This window comes from Phytophthora ramorum (genome assembly GCF_020800215.1).
Source record: "Phytophthora ramorum isolate Pr-102 chromosome Unknown Phyram_PR-102_s0006, whole genome shotgun sequence".
Taxonomy (NCBI): Eukaryota; Oomycota; class Peronosporomycetes; order Peronosporales; family Peronosporaceae; genus Phytophthora; species Phytophthora ramorum.
The window spans coordinates 484,817-500,809 of record NW_027150652.1 but is presented as its reverse complement, the minus strand read 5'-3'; the positions used below and the strand labels follow the sequence as shown (position 1 = coordinate 500,809).

The following is a 15,993-nucleotide window of genomic DNA, read 5'->3' as shown; positions in this document are numbered from 1 at the left end:
GAGGTGAATCGTGTGGTGGTCCCCGACGATGACATCAGTGGAGGATTGCTGTCATGCGGCGTCTGGGTTTGCTGTATGACGGCTGGTTGCGCCGCTCGCCCGTGCTGACCAAGTGCGTCACATCGGCATTTCTGTTTGGACTGGGAGACCGCCTTGCACAGCGGGTGGAGAAGTCTCGCGCGTCGGAGGGCAGTGGCTTCCGAGTCGAGGAAGCGGATGACGATGCAGCACTCGTGAGTCGCAGCACAGCTCGCACTGTGCGCATGATGATATGGGGCAGCGTCCTCTTCGCGCCGATTGCGCACACGTGGGTGAACTTCGTCGAGCGCACGGTCGGCAGTCACGGCAAGGTCGTGGTTGTCAAGAAGATGCTGCTGGACATGTTCGTGCTCGCTCCGAGCATCAACACGCTCTTCTTCACGTCGACGCAAATGATGCAGGGCGAATCGCTCCGCCACGGACTCGACTTCGCGGTGGACCGCTTGCCGCAGACGCTCAAGGCCAACTACACGATCTGGCCGCTCGCCAATATTGTCAACTACGGCTGCGTGCCGCTGCAGTATCGCATTCTGTTCATCAACTGCGTGAACCTCGTGTGGACGACGGTGCTCTCGAGCATCTCAAGTCGACCGGCGGCAACAGCTTTGGAGGAGGACAAGGAGAGGAAGGATACATCTGAAGCTGGAGAAGTCACGCTGGAGTGCTGAGCGGGTCATTTCCGGTTCGCTCGAGAAGCTACGAGTGATTCAAGGATGCTGCGCCAGGGGACCTCGTGGCCAGGCTAGGCTACATCTACTCGAGGCCCGCAGCACAATGAAAATAATAGGTGCGTCAATGACGACGAGGAAGACAACTGCGTGGCAGCTTGCAGGACTTCTTCTCTTGTGGAGGATCAGATGAAGATGCAAAGGAATCGATTTGAATGTCACAACGCCGGCGCGTAAGTCTCATAGCGGAGGCGCGCAATACAAAATGCAAGCACTCATCAGGTGTACGTGGCACGTTGACTCCGATAGTCGCAGATCGGACTCACACTTGTCGAGGTTCCCTCCTTTGATCACTTTCAAATTTGCTGCCGACCAAGCACCAACCACATCGACGTCACCATGTTCTACGAGCCTGGCAAAACCGAGCACAACCTCCCGCACGACCCGTTCAAAGCCTGCGTGGTTCCGCGTCCGATCGGATGGATCTCCACCGTGTCGGCCTCGGGCGAGGCCAACCTCGCGCCGTACTCGCAGTTCAACAACCTCACCTTCGACCCGCCGTACGTCATGTTCAGTGCCAACCAGAAGCCCTCGGGCAAGCAGAAAGACACGACCGTGAACACGGAGACGACTGGCAAGTTCTGCTGGAATCTGGCCACGTGGGATCTTCGTGAGGCGGTCAACATCACGGCCGAGCAGGTGGCTCCAGGCGTGGACGAGTTCGAGCGCGCCGGCCTGGCCAAGGAGATGTCCAAGCACGGCGTCCCCATGGTGGCCGACAGCCCCGTCAAGTTTGAGTGCGAGTACTACAGCACGCTGCGTCTTCCTGGCAATCCGCCCATGGGCTCCGTGGACGTGATCATCGGCAAGGTCGTGGCCGTGCACATCAAGGACGAGGTGCTGACGAACGGCATCCTGGATGTCAAGAAGACCAAACCGATCGCGCGTTGCGGCTACTACCAGTACACGGTCGTGACCGAGACGTTCGACATGGTCATCCCGAGCAGCGGCCAGGAGGGCGACGATGTCCTGGGTGGACTCGAGGGCAGCACCCGCAAGCACAGAGAAATTGCCCAGCGCGAGCACAACGAGGAGGAGAAAAAGTAGAACATACTAACGACAAAAGGAATAGAGTTCGTAGACTCACTCTTGCATGCCTTGTTGGCGTTGGTGCCAGAGTTGAGTCACAATTTCGTTCGTGATAGTTGCAGTGCACAAACAGATCACGTGGCGGTGACAGCATCACTCTCACTTCAACCTTTGACGCGATTCAATGTTGGTTCGTCGAAGTATGACGGAAAAAATACGTTTGTTAAAATGCCTTATGGATCCGCGTTCGTTCGCTGTGGTGACAATGCCGTGTGCTTACTTGACCAAGAAACAAAGCTGACGCTTGGAACTGACGACAGAAGACTATAAAACAACGGATCCAGTTGGTCTGACGGGCTAGACCGTGACCACCAGCTTCTTATCACTGACGGCAACGCCCACGAGCGCGTCCTTGGAGATAACGACGCTGTTGTCGTTGGCCAGGATGTAGTTGTCCGTCGAGGTGGTTGAGGCGGCGTACAGCGTGCCCTCGGTCGAGGCGTAGTAGGTTGTTCCCTTGACGAGCGAGCTTGAGACATCGACGGTGCCAGATAACGCAACATCGAGGTCCGAGCCATCCACGTTTGAAACAACACCCACGGGCTTGCCGTACGACTCCACCAGAGCCACGCGCTGGTTCTGAGCGCCAGCCCACAGACCGGCGTAGCCGATAATGGCACCGGTCTCCGTCCCAACCACGTCGAGGACGATCGACCCGACAGCGTTCGGGTCTGCCGAAGCCAGCGAGAAGTCAGCGTTCGCCACGGGAAGGACTGGGGACTCCATCGTGAGAGACAGGTCCGACGAGTACGACAGCACCTGGATGCTCGGCTTGCCGGAGTTGGCAGGGTTGAGAAAGCCCACCGCGAGACGGTCGTTGGCCAGCACGCGCACAATCGGGGTCGGGTAGAAGCCGAAGGCCGAGCCGAAGTCGATCTGGCCCACGGACTCGTCGATCACGTAGCTGCTGCGGAAAGTGGGTGATCCCGTGATGGAGGAGAACTCGACGAGCGACACGGTGAGCGCGTAGTTGTTGGCTGTGTCGAAGTAGCTCAGTGCGATGACGGTCTCCGAAATCTTGGCCGAGTCCACGTAGTACGTCGGGCTCACCGTCGTATCGCACGCTTCCACGGTCTCCGTCAGCGTGCTGTCGGAGAGGCTGGCCGTAAAGAGGCACAGCCCCACTGACCCCACGGCCGAGGAAGTTGTGTCGTTGCTGGAAGCCGTGGACGCCTCCACGTACCAGGGCACCGTGACAGTGTCGCTGGAGTTGAAGACCGACTGCGGGGTGCCGAACTGCGTGTAGGTGGCACCGTTAGCGTTGCCAAATTCGAGGCTGTCGGACAACGAGATGGATCCGTCGTCCGCGATCGTGCCGACCACAACGCGCTGGTAGTAGGGGCTCTCAAGGTACGACTCGTAGTAGACCAGCGCGAAGCTCGTGTCCGACACGCGCGTCATGAACGTGGTGCTCGACATGTTGTAGACCTCCAGCGTCTGGTCCTGCTGCACCGCAACGCCGCCGTCGCTGATCTGCACGGGTGTCACGTACGTGGTGACGGTGAGTCCGTCGGAGCCCGTGACCGTCGTGAGCGCGACGGCCAGCGAGTCCGAGAGCGTAGCCAGCCCCTTGACGGTGGCTCCGGAGAAAACGTTGCTGTTGGCGGCGTCGGCGATGCTCACCGTCTTGGCGTCAGCGTCAGCCGTGCACACAGTCACGGTGCCGGAGACGTCGGGCGACGTGCCTGTCTGGAAGGACATGAGGTTGGAGGCGTAGGCCTTCTCGGACGTGCCGAGCGGTGCGAACGTGATGTAGGCCACGTACTGGTCCTCTGACGGCAGCGAGGCTGCGGACAGGTAGGCGGTCGTGCCGGCTCCGGCCGTGAGCTGACCGTCGGATGTGTAGCTCACGGCCTGGCCCTCGGTGGCCGAGTTGGCGTTGGCGCTCGAGAGCGTCGAGGCTGAGATGGTGCTCGTGACCGAGTCGCCGGAGCTGCCGCGGTCCACAAAGTGCAGGATGTAGAGCGCGATGACGTTGAGCAGCAGGAAGATCGAGACGCCACCGAAGAGGAGGCTCTGGCGCTTGGTCTGCGCGGAGGAGGAGGGCGCGCCGGTGTAGTCGGTCGTGGGCGTGAACACGCCGTCGGCGTTGGGCTCGTTGTCCTTGCCGCCCATGGTGGAGATGCAGTGGCGTGTCTTGAGCGCAGGGACGCGAATCGAAGAGTGGCGGATCACATGGATGAGCTCGAGGAAACGCAGTCACTGAGTGGCGCTCTATGCTTGACTGGCAAGTTGCTGACAGGTCGCCGACTGACCATATCGCTGGACAGCGAAAAGGTCATCATGCCAAAACGTGCTAACAGTATTCTCTCAGGCTCTCGGTGCGAGCACGTTTTGGCAATTGGCGTTCGCTTTTTGAAAATCGACGTTTTATGTGCTCCTAGCTCGACTGCGATTGGCGGATAAGCTGCATGTTGAAGTGAAAAGTACCGCACGGACAGCAAGTGTCGATCCGTTGAAAACCGCAGAAACCAAGTGGATCCGCTTTCCACACCTGCAGTGCAGGCTGCACTACTGCCCTGCTGGTCGCCTTCCAGCAAAACGTTCTGCGTTAATCGTCACTCGCAGCAGCATGGAGCCTGTTGTCGGCGTCGAGGTCGGTGTTCAGCCGCTCCTGGTGGATCTCGCCACCCGTTGGAAGAGCCCAGCGGGGAGAACACCTTCGTGTTGCATATGGCTGCAATGCATTTGGATGTACCACACTGCGCCTGTGATATCTGCTGGACGATTGCGTTTGGGGCCTTTGAGCTGTTGCCTGCCACCCTTGGTCTCCACTAGCAAGGGAAGACCGCCAATGGAACCAGTCTTGCTGACCGCCTATGTCGGTTGTTGCCAGCGCGGCCACATTTATGCGTGCGATACATGCACAGGAATAAGTCCGATGTGATGTAAGGTGACGGCTGCATACATGCAGCCTTCATTGAGAGCGTCATGGCAAAACGAGGTAGCGTCGAGCTCCTGGCAAATACAATACTAGAGTCAATTATGAACGGAGCTCGCGTTGTTAAGCTAACGGGACATCAGTGGCGAAATTGGTAGGCGCCCACATTTTCGACCACGAAACTCATATATTTTCAGTGTTCTGGCCCCAGCACTGCGCGTCTTGACCCTTGTTCAGATGAGAACAGTGTCAAAAGATGTAGGGATCTCCATAGTCTCGAGCGACGTAGGGATGGCCATTGTCTCTGAGGATGTAGGGATAGCCATGGTCTCAAAAGATGTGGGAATCGCCATGGTCTCGAGTGATGTGGGGATCTCCATGGTCTCGAGCGACGTTGGAACTGGGACAACGTCGAACGCGGGTAGCTCCATTACCTCAAACGACGTCGGGATGTCAAAGTTGCGTGCCTTCTTTGCCTTCTTCGGCTTTGGCTTAGCAGCCGCAGCGTCAGACTTCGTAGCCCCACCAGTAGCTTTCTTCTTGCCTCCTTGATTCGCTTCTGCATCCGCAAGCAACTTCGTTAAGTCAATGCTACGAACGAATGCATTCACAACATTCTTAGCCAGGTCATCCTCAGCATCCGTTAGAAACACGCCTTGCACGGGCTCGTTCTGGTCGTCCTCATCGGCCTTTTCTGCGATAAGCGCACTGTGTCCACCGTCTGTCAGCTCCGGAAGAAAGCCGTAGACTCGCTTCTCGGACTGGAACTGCTCGAAGTACGCCGTCACGTTCTCCTGGCAGTGCTCTAGGCTGTAAAAACCATCAATCGGTAAGCGGTTGAAAATACCGCCCAGCACCTTGACCCCGTGGCTCTCAAAGAACGTTGCGTTCAGGTTGAACGAATCCACCGCGTCGCCAACGCCCTTCTTGCCAACCAGAATCACGGGCGTCTCCAACGTCTTGGCCACATGAGCGTTCGACACTCCGCAGATGGAGCCCACGGCCGGATACCCGACACCATCCACTACCACCACCTTCTTGCCTCTGCCCACTTCTTCCACCTTAGCCTTGGCCTTCGCCAACAATTGCGCCGACGAGTCCGTCTCGCCCTTCAAAAATTCCCGTGTGAAGCCCTTGTAGAACAGAATGGGACCCACTTCGCAGCACGTGATGCCCTGCTGTCTGCAGAACTTGGTCACGAGCTGCGGCTTCTCGCACTGTGTGGCCGGCTTGATGTACGCGATATCGTTGGCCGCGTAGCCACTTTGCAGCAGCGCACCCACGAGCCCCAGACACACGGTGGACTTGCCAACTTGGGCTCTATCCCCGCTGATAAACAGTCGCAGAGGCGGCGGCGTCTGATCAGCGCTGGCCACGCTGCTAGCGGCGGAGTATCTGGTCTCCAGCAGCTGCTGTCGCATCCACTGCATCAGCGCCGCCTTGCCGAACACGAGGAACTTCTGTGTCTGCTTCTCCACTGAGATACACGCGAAGACATGGCTCTGTTCCTGCTGGTTCACTAGCGTCGCGTCCTTCGCAAGCTCCTGCGCGGCCAACGCGGCCACCTCCGCGGTGCTGGCGCGGGTCTCGCTCTGCAGTGCAAGGCCGGGTCCATAGAGCGCGCTGAAGCCGCGCAGGAAAGTCAGCACCTCGGCCAGCTCGGCGTCGCCCTGGTGCCCGAAGACCACGCAGCGCACCGAGTCCGCCATGATGGTTGTGTTCTCCAAATGTAATTGGATGAAAATCAGTTTGGAATTATAGATTTATCCCATCACATTCAGAAAAACTTGCTTTACGAGTCCGGACGAGGCGTGGTTCAAACAAGTCGATACCGCGAATCTCAAAGAGCTCCAAATTGCTGCCAAAGAACGCAACCTTACCATGGATGAACCGCTTGAGCATGCAGGTGCACTGGGTTAGAAAGAAAAGATCAACGCATTATCTCACGCCCCGGACGAAGATGTTATGGTTGCGGATCCAGTCTTGTGGACCTAGTCAGGCAGCGCTTCCACTTCTTTGGAGGTGTTGTTCGTGAATATTTCGCTACCGACGAAACCTTCGTCAAGGATCGGCAACGCAAGGTTAAGACTACTATCGAGCAGCTCAAAAAATCAACTACTTGTGGAAGGTCCTCGATAGAACGGAGGCCGGATTGACGACACAGCATTGCATCTGCCACTATGTGCCAAACCCAAAGAGCTCAATGAAGGAATGCACCATTGCAGAGCCGACTACATTTGTGAGGCGGTTACTTGTGGAGTGCTTAAGCAGGCTCCGGCCCGCAAAAACGAATGAGATCGTTCAATACTTGCGAGTTGCCAAAGCCACTGGGGTACGGTATTTGAAGTGGGCGTGCACGAGAAACTTAACTCTGACTTTAGTTTCGGGACACGGCGGCTTAATGAAGACAAATCGATGTCATCAGTCGCATTTGAATGCGAAAAGTCGATTTCAACCAAAAACGACGAGTTCTTCTGCTACTTCGATAACGATTTTTCCGCGTCGGTGCTGCAGAGTGGTCCGTACCACGTGCCGAGCGTGGCAAACTATATATCAATTGACTTGTTTCAATACCCAAAACAGGAAGCAAATGGCAAAATGTTGAATGACGAAGGTCAATTGTAGCTGTTCCAAACGTCGGTGGTCCAGACTTATCCTGTGAGCGGAGAAGGATTGGCGCACATTTTGGAGTGGTTGGGGCTTTTGGAGGTGGTGAAACCCACCCACAGCAAGTTGCATGACTCTTTGTGATACCAGAGGAGAAGGCTGCGGGCTAGAGACATCGAAGGGCGAGGACAGTGTGCGCAAACTCAATAGAATTGAGAAGAAGAGGGTAGATTTCGTGAAGAGCGCTGGGGTCTACACGATCGGCCAACTGCGGAATCTCTTGGAGAATGAGGAGGTGAAATGGACAAAGAAAATGATCCTTCTTGCGGATAACCTTTCGTTTGGAACTCTCCTCTCACATGCCTGTTGCAACTAAGCGTCTTGTAGCGGTGTGATAACCAGATTTACAGCAGAATGTGAAATGGATCCGAAACTGAAAGATATGTCCCTGCTCCAAAGGAATTCTACCTGCCTGCCTTGCTGCGATCTCCATTTTCCTATCCAACTTTACAGTCATAATAACAAACGCGTTGTGCTTGGTGGTGTAGGGAGGCGGGATTCAAAACTTGGTCTCGATCTACTTATTACCATGAGGCGCATCAGCATGAAGTCTATTGTGGAAGATGTGCATACTCGCTGCTGGAAAAGTTCTGGAGCGTGTGGTGTGATGGTTGTAATTGCAACGGTACCCTCCTGGGTTTACCTTGGCCACAGGGCTCGAGCCTCATAAAATATGTCAAGGACACGATGGGCTGTCGATTCGACAGTAACGTGTGAAACAAGTCGTTCGGATTCTCCGAGAATTGAGCGAGTAGAGCACAGTATTCCCAGAGGTCCTTTATCGCGTGAGCATACCAATGTTCAGGGACGCCATCCCAGAGGCAGCAACGGTGATTTTACTGACAAGCTTGTTTGAACTCATTTTCACCGAAGGGTGGCGATTGTCCACGATTGTGGGTGAGGTATGCACCTCCAGTGCAGTGACATGAGCTACCCATGATCCTCTCAATGTAACGTTCTCCTCCTCGAGGCCAGTACAATGTACTTGTACGGATACAAGCACGAAACCAAGAGTGAGCTTTTCGACAACCGCTAAGTACCCTTAGATCAGTTCTGATCAAATACAACGCCAAGATTTGCCGTCCATGCAATGCACGACACGATCGGCACGCGAATACATGTATGGCGTGCCGGGAGCGAAGACAACAGCGGCGAAGAGAGCAGGTGGACGGTCGTCGATTTTGAGCTAATTGCTCCAAGCAGGCTGCGTTTTGTGCTAAACCGGTTTATGACGGTATACCCGTGATGTTACGCAAATCAGCCGGAATCCGGCTTCAGAAGTGGAACGGATTTCGTCCATAATATGTACTGTACGGTACAGTCTGTAATAAGTGCTGGCGTACCATAAGCGCCTCGAGCACCCGTACCGTAAGCGCCTCAAGCGCAAACACCGTCGTGAGCACTTCATCTGCGGCGGCGATACCCAGCACCAAGCAGCGCTTGCTTGCTTGCTGGAAACACCGTGCGCGCCACATCGTGTTGACCACCGGCTCTTGGCCAAACGGTGGTAAGAGTCAACCCCGCGCCCCGACTCCGCCCAGGATTCATTCAACTGCGGATCCACTGGTTTTGGATCCAGCATCGACGGTGGCAGATGCCGATTGGCCCGCGCCACATCGGATGCCTTTTAGCCTGTTTTTCGTCTCTTGCACTCCGAACTCTTTCCGGCCCCAATTTACCGGTTTGAGACCGCATCAAAGGTACCAACAATCAAACTAAACAAATATTTTACGCATAAAAACTATGTGAACATAAAAACATGACAACACGGGTAACATGAGCTTTCAGAGAATCAGCCGTCGAGCGAAATCACATTTCTCGGGTCAACACACTACAAAGCAGGGACATTTGTAGTCCTAAAAAAAAATGCAAGACTCAACTCGCGTGCGCTCACTATCGAAAAGCTGGCGAAACGGAGCTGCATCTCCGTCCCCGCGTGGATACACAGAGCAAGCGAGCGACGACCAGCAGCGGGTACGTATCCACGGCGCCGTGCAGCCCCGCACCAATTTAACGGCGCCACTCATCGCACTTTGCAACTTGGCAGGAGCCGTGCAAGAGCTTCCCGACACTCGCCAAAAATGCCGCTGTATCGTCGAGGCCCGGGCTTCGGTTTCTCTGGGCCGGCCGCACCCTGGCCGCACTCGTACGGACCGCCCGACGACTCAGCCCGCTCCCTGGAGCTGGACCTGCGCCTCTTTTCCGCCTACTTCGTAGTGGCCGAGCCGCTGGCCACGTTCGTGGGCTACCGCATCGCGCAGCACTGTCTGCGCGGCTGTCGCGTGTCGTTCCTGTCACCCTTGCAACGGATGTGGATTGGCTTGCTGTACTGCTGGCTCAAGATTCGACTGGTGCGTTGCTGTAGACGTGAGTATGCCCATGTAGGATACTAACAAACTTGTGACTGCAGATTGACTACGCGTTCCACGGCACGGCGTACTACACCATGTCGCTGCTCATTATGGTCGTGTACCTGGTGTACGCGCTGCTGGCCTTCGGCTTCCACTTCGGCCCGCTGCAGTTTTTGTTTTTCGACTGCATCCCACGCAGCAAAATGACGCAGAGCTTGATCTACAAGTGGGCGCAGCTGTGCAAGCAAGTGTCGGCCCGCGTCGAGTTCTATGTGCTGCAGCAGCTCATCTGCCGCCCGCCGCTGGAAACGCGCGACCGAGATGCAATGACGTCGTCGCCAATCGCCACGCACCCTTTGCAGCCCCGCGACTCCGCGTCCTCGTGCGCGTCCAGGCCGATTGGAATCTCTCGAGTGACGTCCTTCTTCGGACGAGAGGTGGACGTCAACATTGAGCTCTGGAACAGCTCCATGTGCCAACAATGGGCCATGGAGCTGAGCACTGCAGCTCGCACGAATGCTTCACGTATTCGTAGCAAGTGTGACGACATTGCCGCAGCAGCGGACTGCGTTTTCGAGTGCCGATTCATGTTCGTCATGCAGCAGGACGGCCTGCTGCTCGGCTTTTTCATGACGAGTCCGACTGCAACGCTGATGGCCAAATTCCGAGACGGGAAGGCCGTGCCGTTCGAGCTGTTGCAGCGATTTAATTGCAGTTCCCGCTCGGCAATGACGACTACGCAGCCACTCTTCCTTTATGCGGAGAGTCCGAGGTTGGTGGGAAGAGCAACGCTGGCTCAAAAGAATGCCGTCTACCGACTATTGCTGCAATTGAACAGTGCGCACGGCCACACGGCGGACGTGCCGCTACGCGCTTTGCGGTGCAAAAACTTTGTGGACGCTGGCGTCGGCCAAGTGGTCAAGAAGAAGACTCGCAATACGGGCTCGTTCAGCGGCCTGGATGGATATTGAGCGCACGTCGTAGCATCAGCGTCAAACTCGCACCTTATTTATATAGATTTATTCCGTGAAGCTTGCAGCATTATCTACAATCCTTCTAACAAAACTGTGGGGGAGGCGGTACGGTAGGCACCATCCCCAACATGAACTCAGCATGCTGAAATTGCTCCGCATTCCATGCGTCGTCACGAGCATCGGGCGGCGGACCACTAATTACCGGTGGTGGAGGCGGAGGCGCGGTCGTTGTGGTTGCAGGCGCTCCAAACGCTGAACCACTTGCAGTCTGCTTGCCAAACCCGCCAAATGCACCGGTATTGCTTGTAGATACCGCTGGAGCACCAAGTGCACTGCTGGATGGTGCTGCCGGCGCCCCGAAAGGAGAAGATGCCGCAGCACTGGTCGAAGCTTGGGCTCCGAACAGATTGGCCGCTCCAGTTGTACTACCGGTCGATGCACCAAATCCTGACGAGGATCCGCCGAAGGGTGAGGCGGCAGCGTTTGTCGAACCACCGAAAGGGTTTGAACTAGCTGTTGATGCGCCCGATGATCCGCCGAAAGGTGTGCTTGAAGGCGCGCCAAACGGAGATGCTGCCGGAGCCGCTGATGCACCACCGAATGACGAGGATGTCGGAGCCGCAGCAGCACCCCCACCAAACGGCGACGCCGCCGGCTTTGCTCCACCACTGCCAAAACCTGAAAATTCTGACCCACTATTACCACCTCCGAATGTAGTGGTAGAAGCCACAGCAGCACCTCCAAATGGCGAAGCAGTCGGCGTGGAACCACTTCCAAATGGTGACGAAGATGGTGCTGTAGCCGCTCCTCCGAAAGATGTCGTGGTGGGCGCTCCAAACGGGCTTGCTGCAGACGTTGCCGGCTTTCCGAACGGCGATGATGCTGGAGCAGCAACACCTCCAAATGGGTTGGCGGCCGCACCTCCTCCGAATGCTGAGCCTGTTCCTGCCCCCAACGCTGACAGTGATCCAAACGCCGTCGAGGACCCACCACCTCCGCCAAACGGACTCGCAGCAGCTCCACCAAACGGCGATACCGCCGGAGCCGCTGCAGCGCCACCACCGAACGGATTCGCTGCAGCTGCGCTTCCAGCAAACGGACTTGCCGCCGGTGTCACTGCCGCACCTCCAAACGGACTCCCTCCAAAAGGGTTGGCCGCTGCACTCTGTCCACCAAAACCTGACGTTCCAGGCAGCGGTTCACCTGCAAAGAGCTTCTGAGCCGCCTGGTGGTTCTCGAGCAGCGAGGCCACGCGTTGCCGCTGCGTTTGCTGCTCTACCGCCAGTGCCTGCAGTTTCTGTGTGGACTGTATGCAGTTGCCCGCCGTCTTGAGCTCTTGATAGGCTTCCCACCGCGCCTCCTCCGTGCTCACATCCCCGGCCACGACGCTCGGCAGCCCCTTGGAGACTGCGAAACCTGACAGCGGCCACATGGGCGGGTGCTTGAGCTCCTCAATGGCCAGAGCGCGGCCGGACTCCGTCATCGCGACACTCTGAGAGCCCGAAGACGGCGCCAAACTGTGCCCCCCATTGCCGAACGGAGACTGCGTTTGACCCCCGAAGCCGTTGTTGCTGCTGCTGCTGCTGTTGTTATTGTTGCGGTTGCCGCTGAAAGAATCATGCGAGAAGCGGCAGTTAATGCCGTTGCGGCACGTGCCCTGCAGGAAGAACTTGCACTGCTTCGTGTAGCCGCCTGGCCGCCCCATGATGGCCACGGACTGTCAAATTGTGCGAAAACCAGTTTAGCCAAAGGTTTATCACAATTCGTCTGAATGTAATGATTGATTCATATCAGATAATACTACAGTTTGGCATGATGCAGTCATTTAGGACAACAAGAATAGTAAAATCATCAAACCAGATTTTTGATTGGTCAAAACGAATCTGATGAAGGAGGTGACGATCGGGGGCTTGCTGCTACTGGCGTCGGTGGCTACGACGTGCGTGTTCGAGTCTACATTGGTACGCAGCGTCAAGAGCTTCGAGGAGGGCCGTTCGAGGGTGATTTCGCTGGCCAAGCCCGAAGTTTCGCCCAGCAACGATGGCGAATTGATTCATTTCTCGGGACTGATCACCACCACCGCGGGGAATGGCAAACTACAATGGAATAAACACGATATACCTGAGCTGCAGCTCCGACTGAGTCCGTTTGTGCTGGACTCAACGTTTGGCATCGCTGTGAAAGGTGTGAGACTTCACCGACACGTTGAGACGCTACAGTGGGTGGAGACGTCGCACACCTCGACGAGCAGCACGCCAGAAGACGAGGATCGGCGGCTTGACGACGACAGGGAGCGGATCTACATGTACGACTTACGATGGAGAGAGGAAGTGATTGACAGCAGCGGGTTTAACGATCTGAGCTACTGGAACCCGCCACCTGAGGCCTGGAGTTACAAATCGCTGGTGGTGAAGGCTGACGACTTGGTGGTTGGTGAATTCTCGCTGCCGGACGCATTGGTTGACCAAATTCAGCGCAGAGATGTAGTGCACTTAGATGCTGCTAGTCGACGGGTGATGGCGAATTTGCTGGAACAGCGAAAAGGAGACGGGTGGGACGAGGGCAGTGCACTGACGAATGTCACGGTTGAGGAAGACTTTTTCTACCTGCGGAATGAACTGAGGGAACCAGTGCTGGGGGACCAGCGTGTGTACTTTGAGGCGACCCCCAACTATCCGGTGACAGTGTGTGCGAGACAGAGTACCAATGAGGTGGTGCCTTTTAGTACTTCTTCTGGTGACTCGCTGTTTCTGTTGGAGGACGGGATCATGACGGCGAATGAACTTTTCGGTAAGAAGACCCACGCGGAGGTAAGGCAACGAGCTGCAGAGAAGAACCTTGCATATCCCTTCGAATCTCATGCAGCTGTGTTCTTCTCTGTAGGTGCGCAAGAACCGATTCTTTCGACTCTTCGCAGCTGTTCTGGGCTTCATGGGATTTCTGGTGCTGCGCAAGCCTTTGATCGAGCGGTTCGGCCCCCTTCTTGCTGGCATTCAGCAACACATGCTTGCGAGCAGCATGAGCATTGCGCTCACCTTTTCTGTTGTGGGGGTCAACTGGATTCTGTTCAGGTATGTTGGAACGATCTCGGTTGTTGTGAATTCCTACTAATTTACCACCGTTGTCGTTCTCGTTGCAGACCGCTGTGGGCGATCGCGCTTTGTTTCGGTGGATGGGCACCGGTACTTGGCCTATTCCTCTTCTTCCGCACCAAGCACGAGCTGAAAACTCAATGAGCAGCTCACTACGTAACTTTCAATGACCACGTTTTGAAGCCATCTGACAATCGAAAACCGGTCCAATATACCGGTACCATTAATTACATTCGCTGGCATTTTCAGCCAATCATCTCATCGAATACTCGACTCCAGTCGTTTTCGGAGTTGTTGGCTGTCAAGGCCATCACTTGCGCTTCCTCTGGATCAGTCTACGCAGCACAGTACAGCAATCATGGAGGTGGACTCGATGGCCGGACAAGACATGGTGATCGACGCGCAGGCGATCACGCAGGAAGCCGCCGAGCGCGTGGACATGGAGATCGAGGAGGACGGCGTCGTGCGCCCCAACTTCCCGGCCCTGAGCGCGCAGCAGCAGGCCGGCGGCAAGAACGACTTCCGCCGCGTGCGCGTGCCCGCGCACCGCTACACTCCACTTAAGAACGACTGGCCCAACATCATGAAGCCCATCGTGGAGCACCTGAAGCTGCAGATCCGCATGAACACCAAGACGCGCTGCATCGAGCTCAAGAACTCGCCGCACACGACGGACGCTGGCGCCCTGCAGAAGGCGGCCGACTTCGTACAGGCCTACATGATGGGCTTTGAGGTGCAAGATGCCGTGGCGCTGCTGCGTCTCGAAGACCTGTTCATCGACACGTTCGAGGTGAACGACGTCAAGATGCTCAAGGGCGACCACTTAAGTCGCGCCATTGGCCGAGTGGCGGGACAGGACGGCAAGACCAAGTACGCCGTGGAGAACGCCACCCGCACGCGTATCGTGCTGGCCGACCAGAAGATCCACATCCTGGGCTCGTTCGCCAACATCAAGCTCGCGCGGGACGCCATCTGCTCGCTTATCATGGGCGCTCCGCCCGGAAAGGTGTACAACAAGATGCGCAATGTAGCTAGTAGAATGAACGAACGATTTTAAAGCACAGCACGAGTTCCGGACAAGCGAGATGGAATGGGACTACAGAGGGAAGCACGAGCTGTGTGCAGACTGCATCCCCACTTAAATATATTCATTTGGTTTTGTGTCTTTTTGTCCTAGCCTGTATCCTCGTAAGCGGTCGTCCTGAGCTCGTATGTTGAACAGACGAGTGTCCGTTCCCGAAAACTCAGCAAAAGGTCGTTTGCGATGCGTGGAGTGGTGTTCCTGTGTCTGTACCTGGTCAAATTACGCGCAGCAGCGTTATTGCTTGGTATGAGTCCGTCGTACTTGGAAGGCGCGGGTTGTCAAATCTGCAGAGCGTCCTAGACACCAACAGTCCACCGGACTACGACCGATACCGTCGTTTGCCACCTTGGTTGGCGTCCAAAATTCGATGCAGTTCCCCTGTGATGGGCTCAATGTTCTTGTCCGCTTCAAAGCAGTCGAACAGCTCCAAGTCTACGCCGGGCATTTCACTGTAAAACGCCAAAATCTGCAGCCACCACATGAGTCCCCTTCCTTAAATACCACCATCCTTCATCAACGCACCATGTGTGCTGAGCCATAGCACGAGAACATGCCCTGTGCGCCTCTGACATGCACCACCTGCGGGTCAATCTGGTTAAGCGTCGCCGCTGTCAATATCTCCATTAGTCATTCCCCATACTACTCCATTCAACGCCTTCATCCACGCACCAAACTGCAGCGCCGCGTCCTTGAGGTTGATAATTGTGCGCGTGAACTCGTCCGTGTTCACTTCCGTCGTCTCGGACTGGGCACTGCATCAACAGTCAAAAGAATTAGTGAGGGTCAACTATTGATAAATAGGTCTGTTAGTGACGCACATCATGTCTCCGCTATCGCCATCCAGGAGACACACGTAGCTGGTGCCCGGGTACACGGCCTTGATGCGCTCGAACTGTTCCTGGAAGAGCATGCGTCTCTGCACGTCACCGCGTCGTCGCGACAGACAGCGACACCAGAGACTCATGCGCGGAGGTTCTCCGCCCTGGGAAGTGCGGCGCGGAGCTTTCCCACGTTACGCTGCACTCAACTCGAGGGAGACCTCTTCCTCGTCTGCGGGTACCAGTGTAACCACTAAACTGCGTCGTTGA

The 15,993-nt window shown here is 56.1% G+C and overlaps 9 protein-coding genes across 9 annotated transcripts; 5 read left to right on the top strand and 4 right to left on the bottom strand.

Moving 5' to 3' along the window:
* Positions 1 to 53: 53 nt before the first annotated feature.
* Positions 54 to 707, top strand: KRP23_6977 (Protein sym1; the record flags this gene model as incomplete). Its single annotated transcript, XM_067892233.1, has 1 exon — positions 54 to 707. One exon carries the CDS (start codon positions 54 to 56, stop codon positions 705 to 707), a length of 654 nt encoding a protein of 217 aa, XP_067744133.1.
* A 399-nt stretch (positions 708 to 1,106) lies between these two features.
* Positions 1,107 to 1,814, top strand: KRP23_6976 (uncharacterized protein; the record flags this gene model as incomplete). The annotated part of the gene is made up of 1 exon (XM_067892232.1): positions 1,107 to 1,814. The coding sequence occupies one exon, from the start codon at positions 1,107 to 1,109 to the stop codon at positions 1,812 to 1,814; it is 708 nt and encodes a 235-aa protein (XP_067744132.1).
* Positions 1,815 to 2,153: 339 nt separating this feature from the next.
* Positions 2,154 to 3,971, bottom strand: KRP23_6975 (uncharacterized protein; the record flags this gene model as incomplete). The annotated part of the gene is made up of 1 exon (XM_067892231.1): positions 2,154 to 3,971. The coding sequence occupies one exon, from the start codon at positions 3,969 to 3,971 to the stop codon at positions 2,154 to 2,156; it is 1,818 nt and encodes a 605-aa protein (XP_067744131.1).
* Positions 3,972 to 4,970: 999 nt separating this feature from the next.
* Positions 4,971 to 6,446, bottom strand: KRP23_6974 (uncharacterized protein; the record flags this gene model as incomplete). The annotated part of the gene is made up of 1 exon (XM_067892230.1): positions 4,971 to 6,446. The coding sequence occupies one exon, from the start codon at positions 6,444 to 6,446 to the stop codon at positions 4,971 to 4,973; it is 1,476 nt and encodes a 491-aa protein (XP_067744130.1).
* Positions 6,447 to 8,201: 1,755 nt separating this feature from the next.
* Positions 8,202 to 10,726, top strand: KRP23_6973 (uncharacterized protein; the record flags this gene model as incomplete). The annotated part of the gene is made up of 4 exons (XM_067892228.1): positions 8,202 to 8,306; positions 9,278 to 9,378; positions 9,452 to 9,755; positions 9,815 to 10,726. 4 exons carry the CDS (start codon positions 8,202 to 8,204, stop codon positions 10,724 to 10,726), a joined length of 1,422 nt encoding a protein of 473 aa, XP_067744129.1.
* Positions 10,727 to 10,811: 85 nt separating this feature from the next.
* KRP23_6972 (Nucleoporin-like protein amo1) lies at positions 10,812 to 12,434 on the bottom strand (the record flags this gene model as incomplete). Its single annotated transcript, XM_067892227.1, has 1 exon — positions 10,812 to 12,434. The coding sequence occupies one exon, from the start codon at positions 12,432 to 12,434 to the stop codon at positions 10,812 to 10,814; it is 1,623 nt and encodes a 540-aa protein (XP_067744128.1).
* A 181-nt stretch (positions 12,435 to 12,615) lies between these two features.
* Positions 12,616 to 13,965, top strand: KRP23_6971 (Transmembrane protein 43; the record flags this gene model as incomplete). Its single annotated transcript, XM_067892226.1, has 3 exons — positions 12,616 to 13,539; positions 13,613 to 13,800; positions 13,869 to 13,965. The coding sequence occupies 3 exons, from the start codon at positions 12,616 to 12,618 to the stop codon at positions 13,963 to 13,965; spliced, it is 1,209 nt and encodes a 402-aa protein (XP_067744127.1).
* Positions 13,966 to 14,179: 214 nt separating this feature from the next.
* KRP23_6970 (RNA-binding protein pno1) lies at positions 14,180 to 14,878 on the top strand (the record flags this gene model as incomplete). The annotated part of the gene is made up of 1 exon (XM_067892225.1): positions 14,180 to 14,878. One exon carries the CDS (start codon positions 14,180 to 14,182, stop codon positions 14,876 to 14,878), a length of 699 nt encoding a protein of 232 aa, XP_067744126.1.
* Positions 14,879 to 15,224: 346 nt separating this feature from the next.
* Positions 15,225 to 15,869, bottom strand: KRP23_6969 (uncharacterized protein; the record flags this gene model as incomplete). The annotated part of the gene is made up of 4 exons (XM_067892224.1): positions 15,225 to 15,371; positions 15,428 to 15,513; positions 15,575 to 15,657; positions 15,724 to 15,869. The coding sequence occupies 4 exons, from the start codon at positions 15,867 to 15,869 to the stop codon at positions 15,225 to 15,227; spliced, it is 462 nt and encodes a 153-aa protein (XP_067744125.1).
* Positions 15,870 to 15,993: the final 124 nt, after the last annotated feature.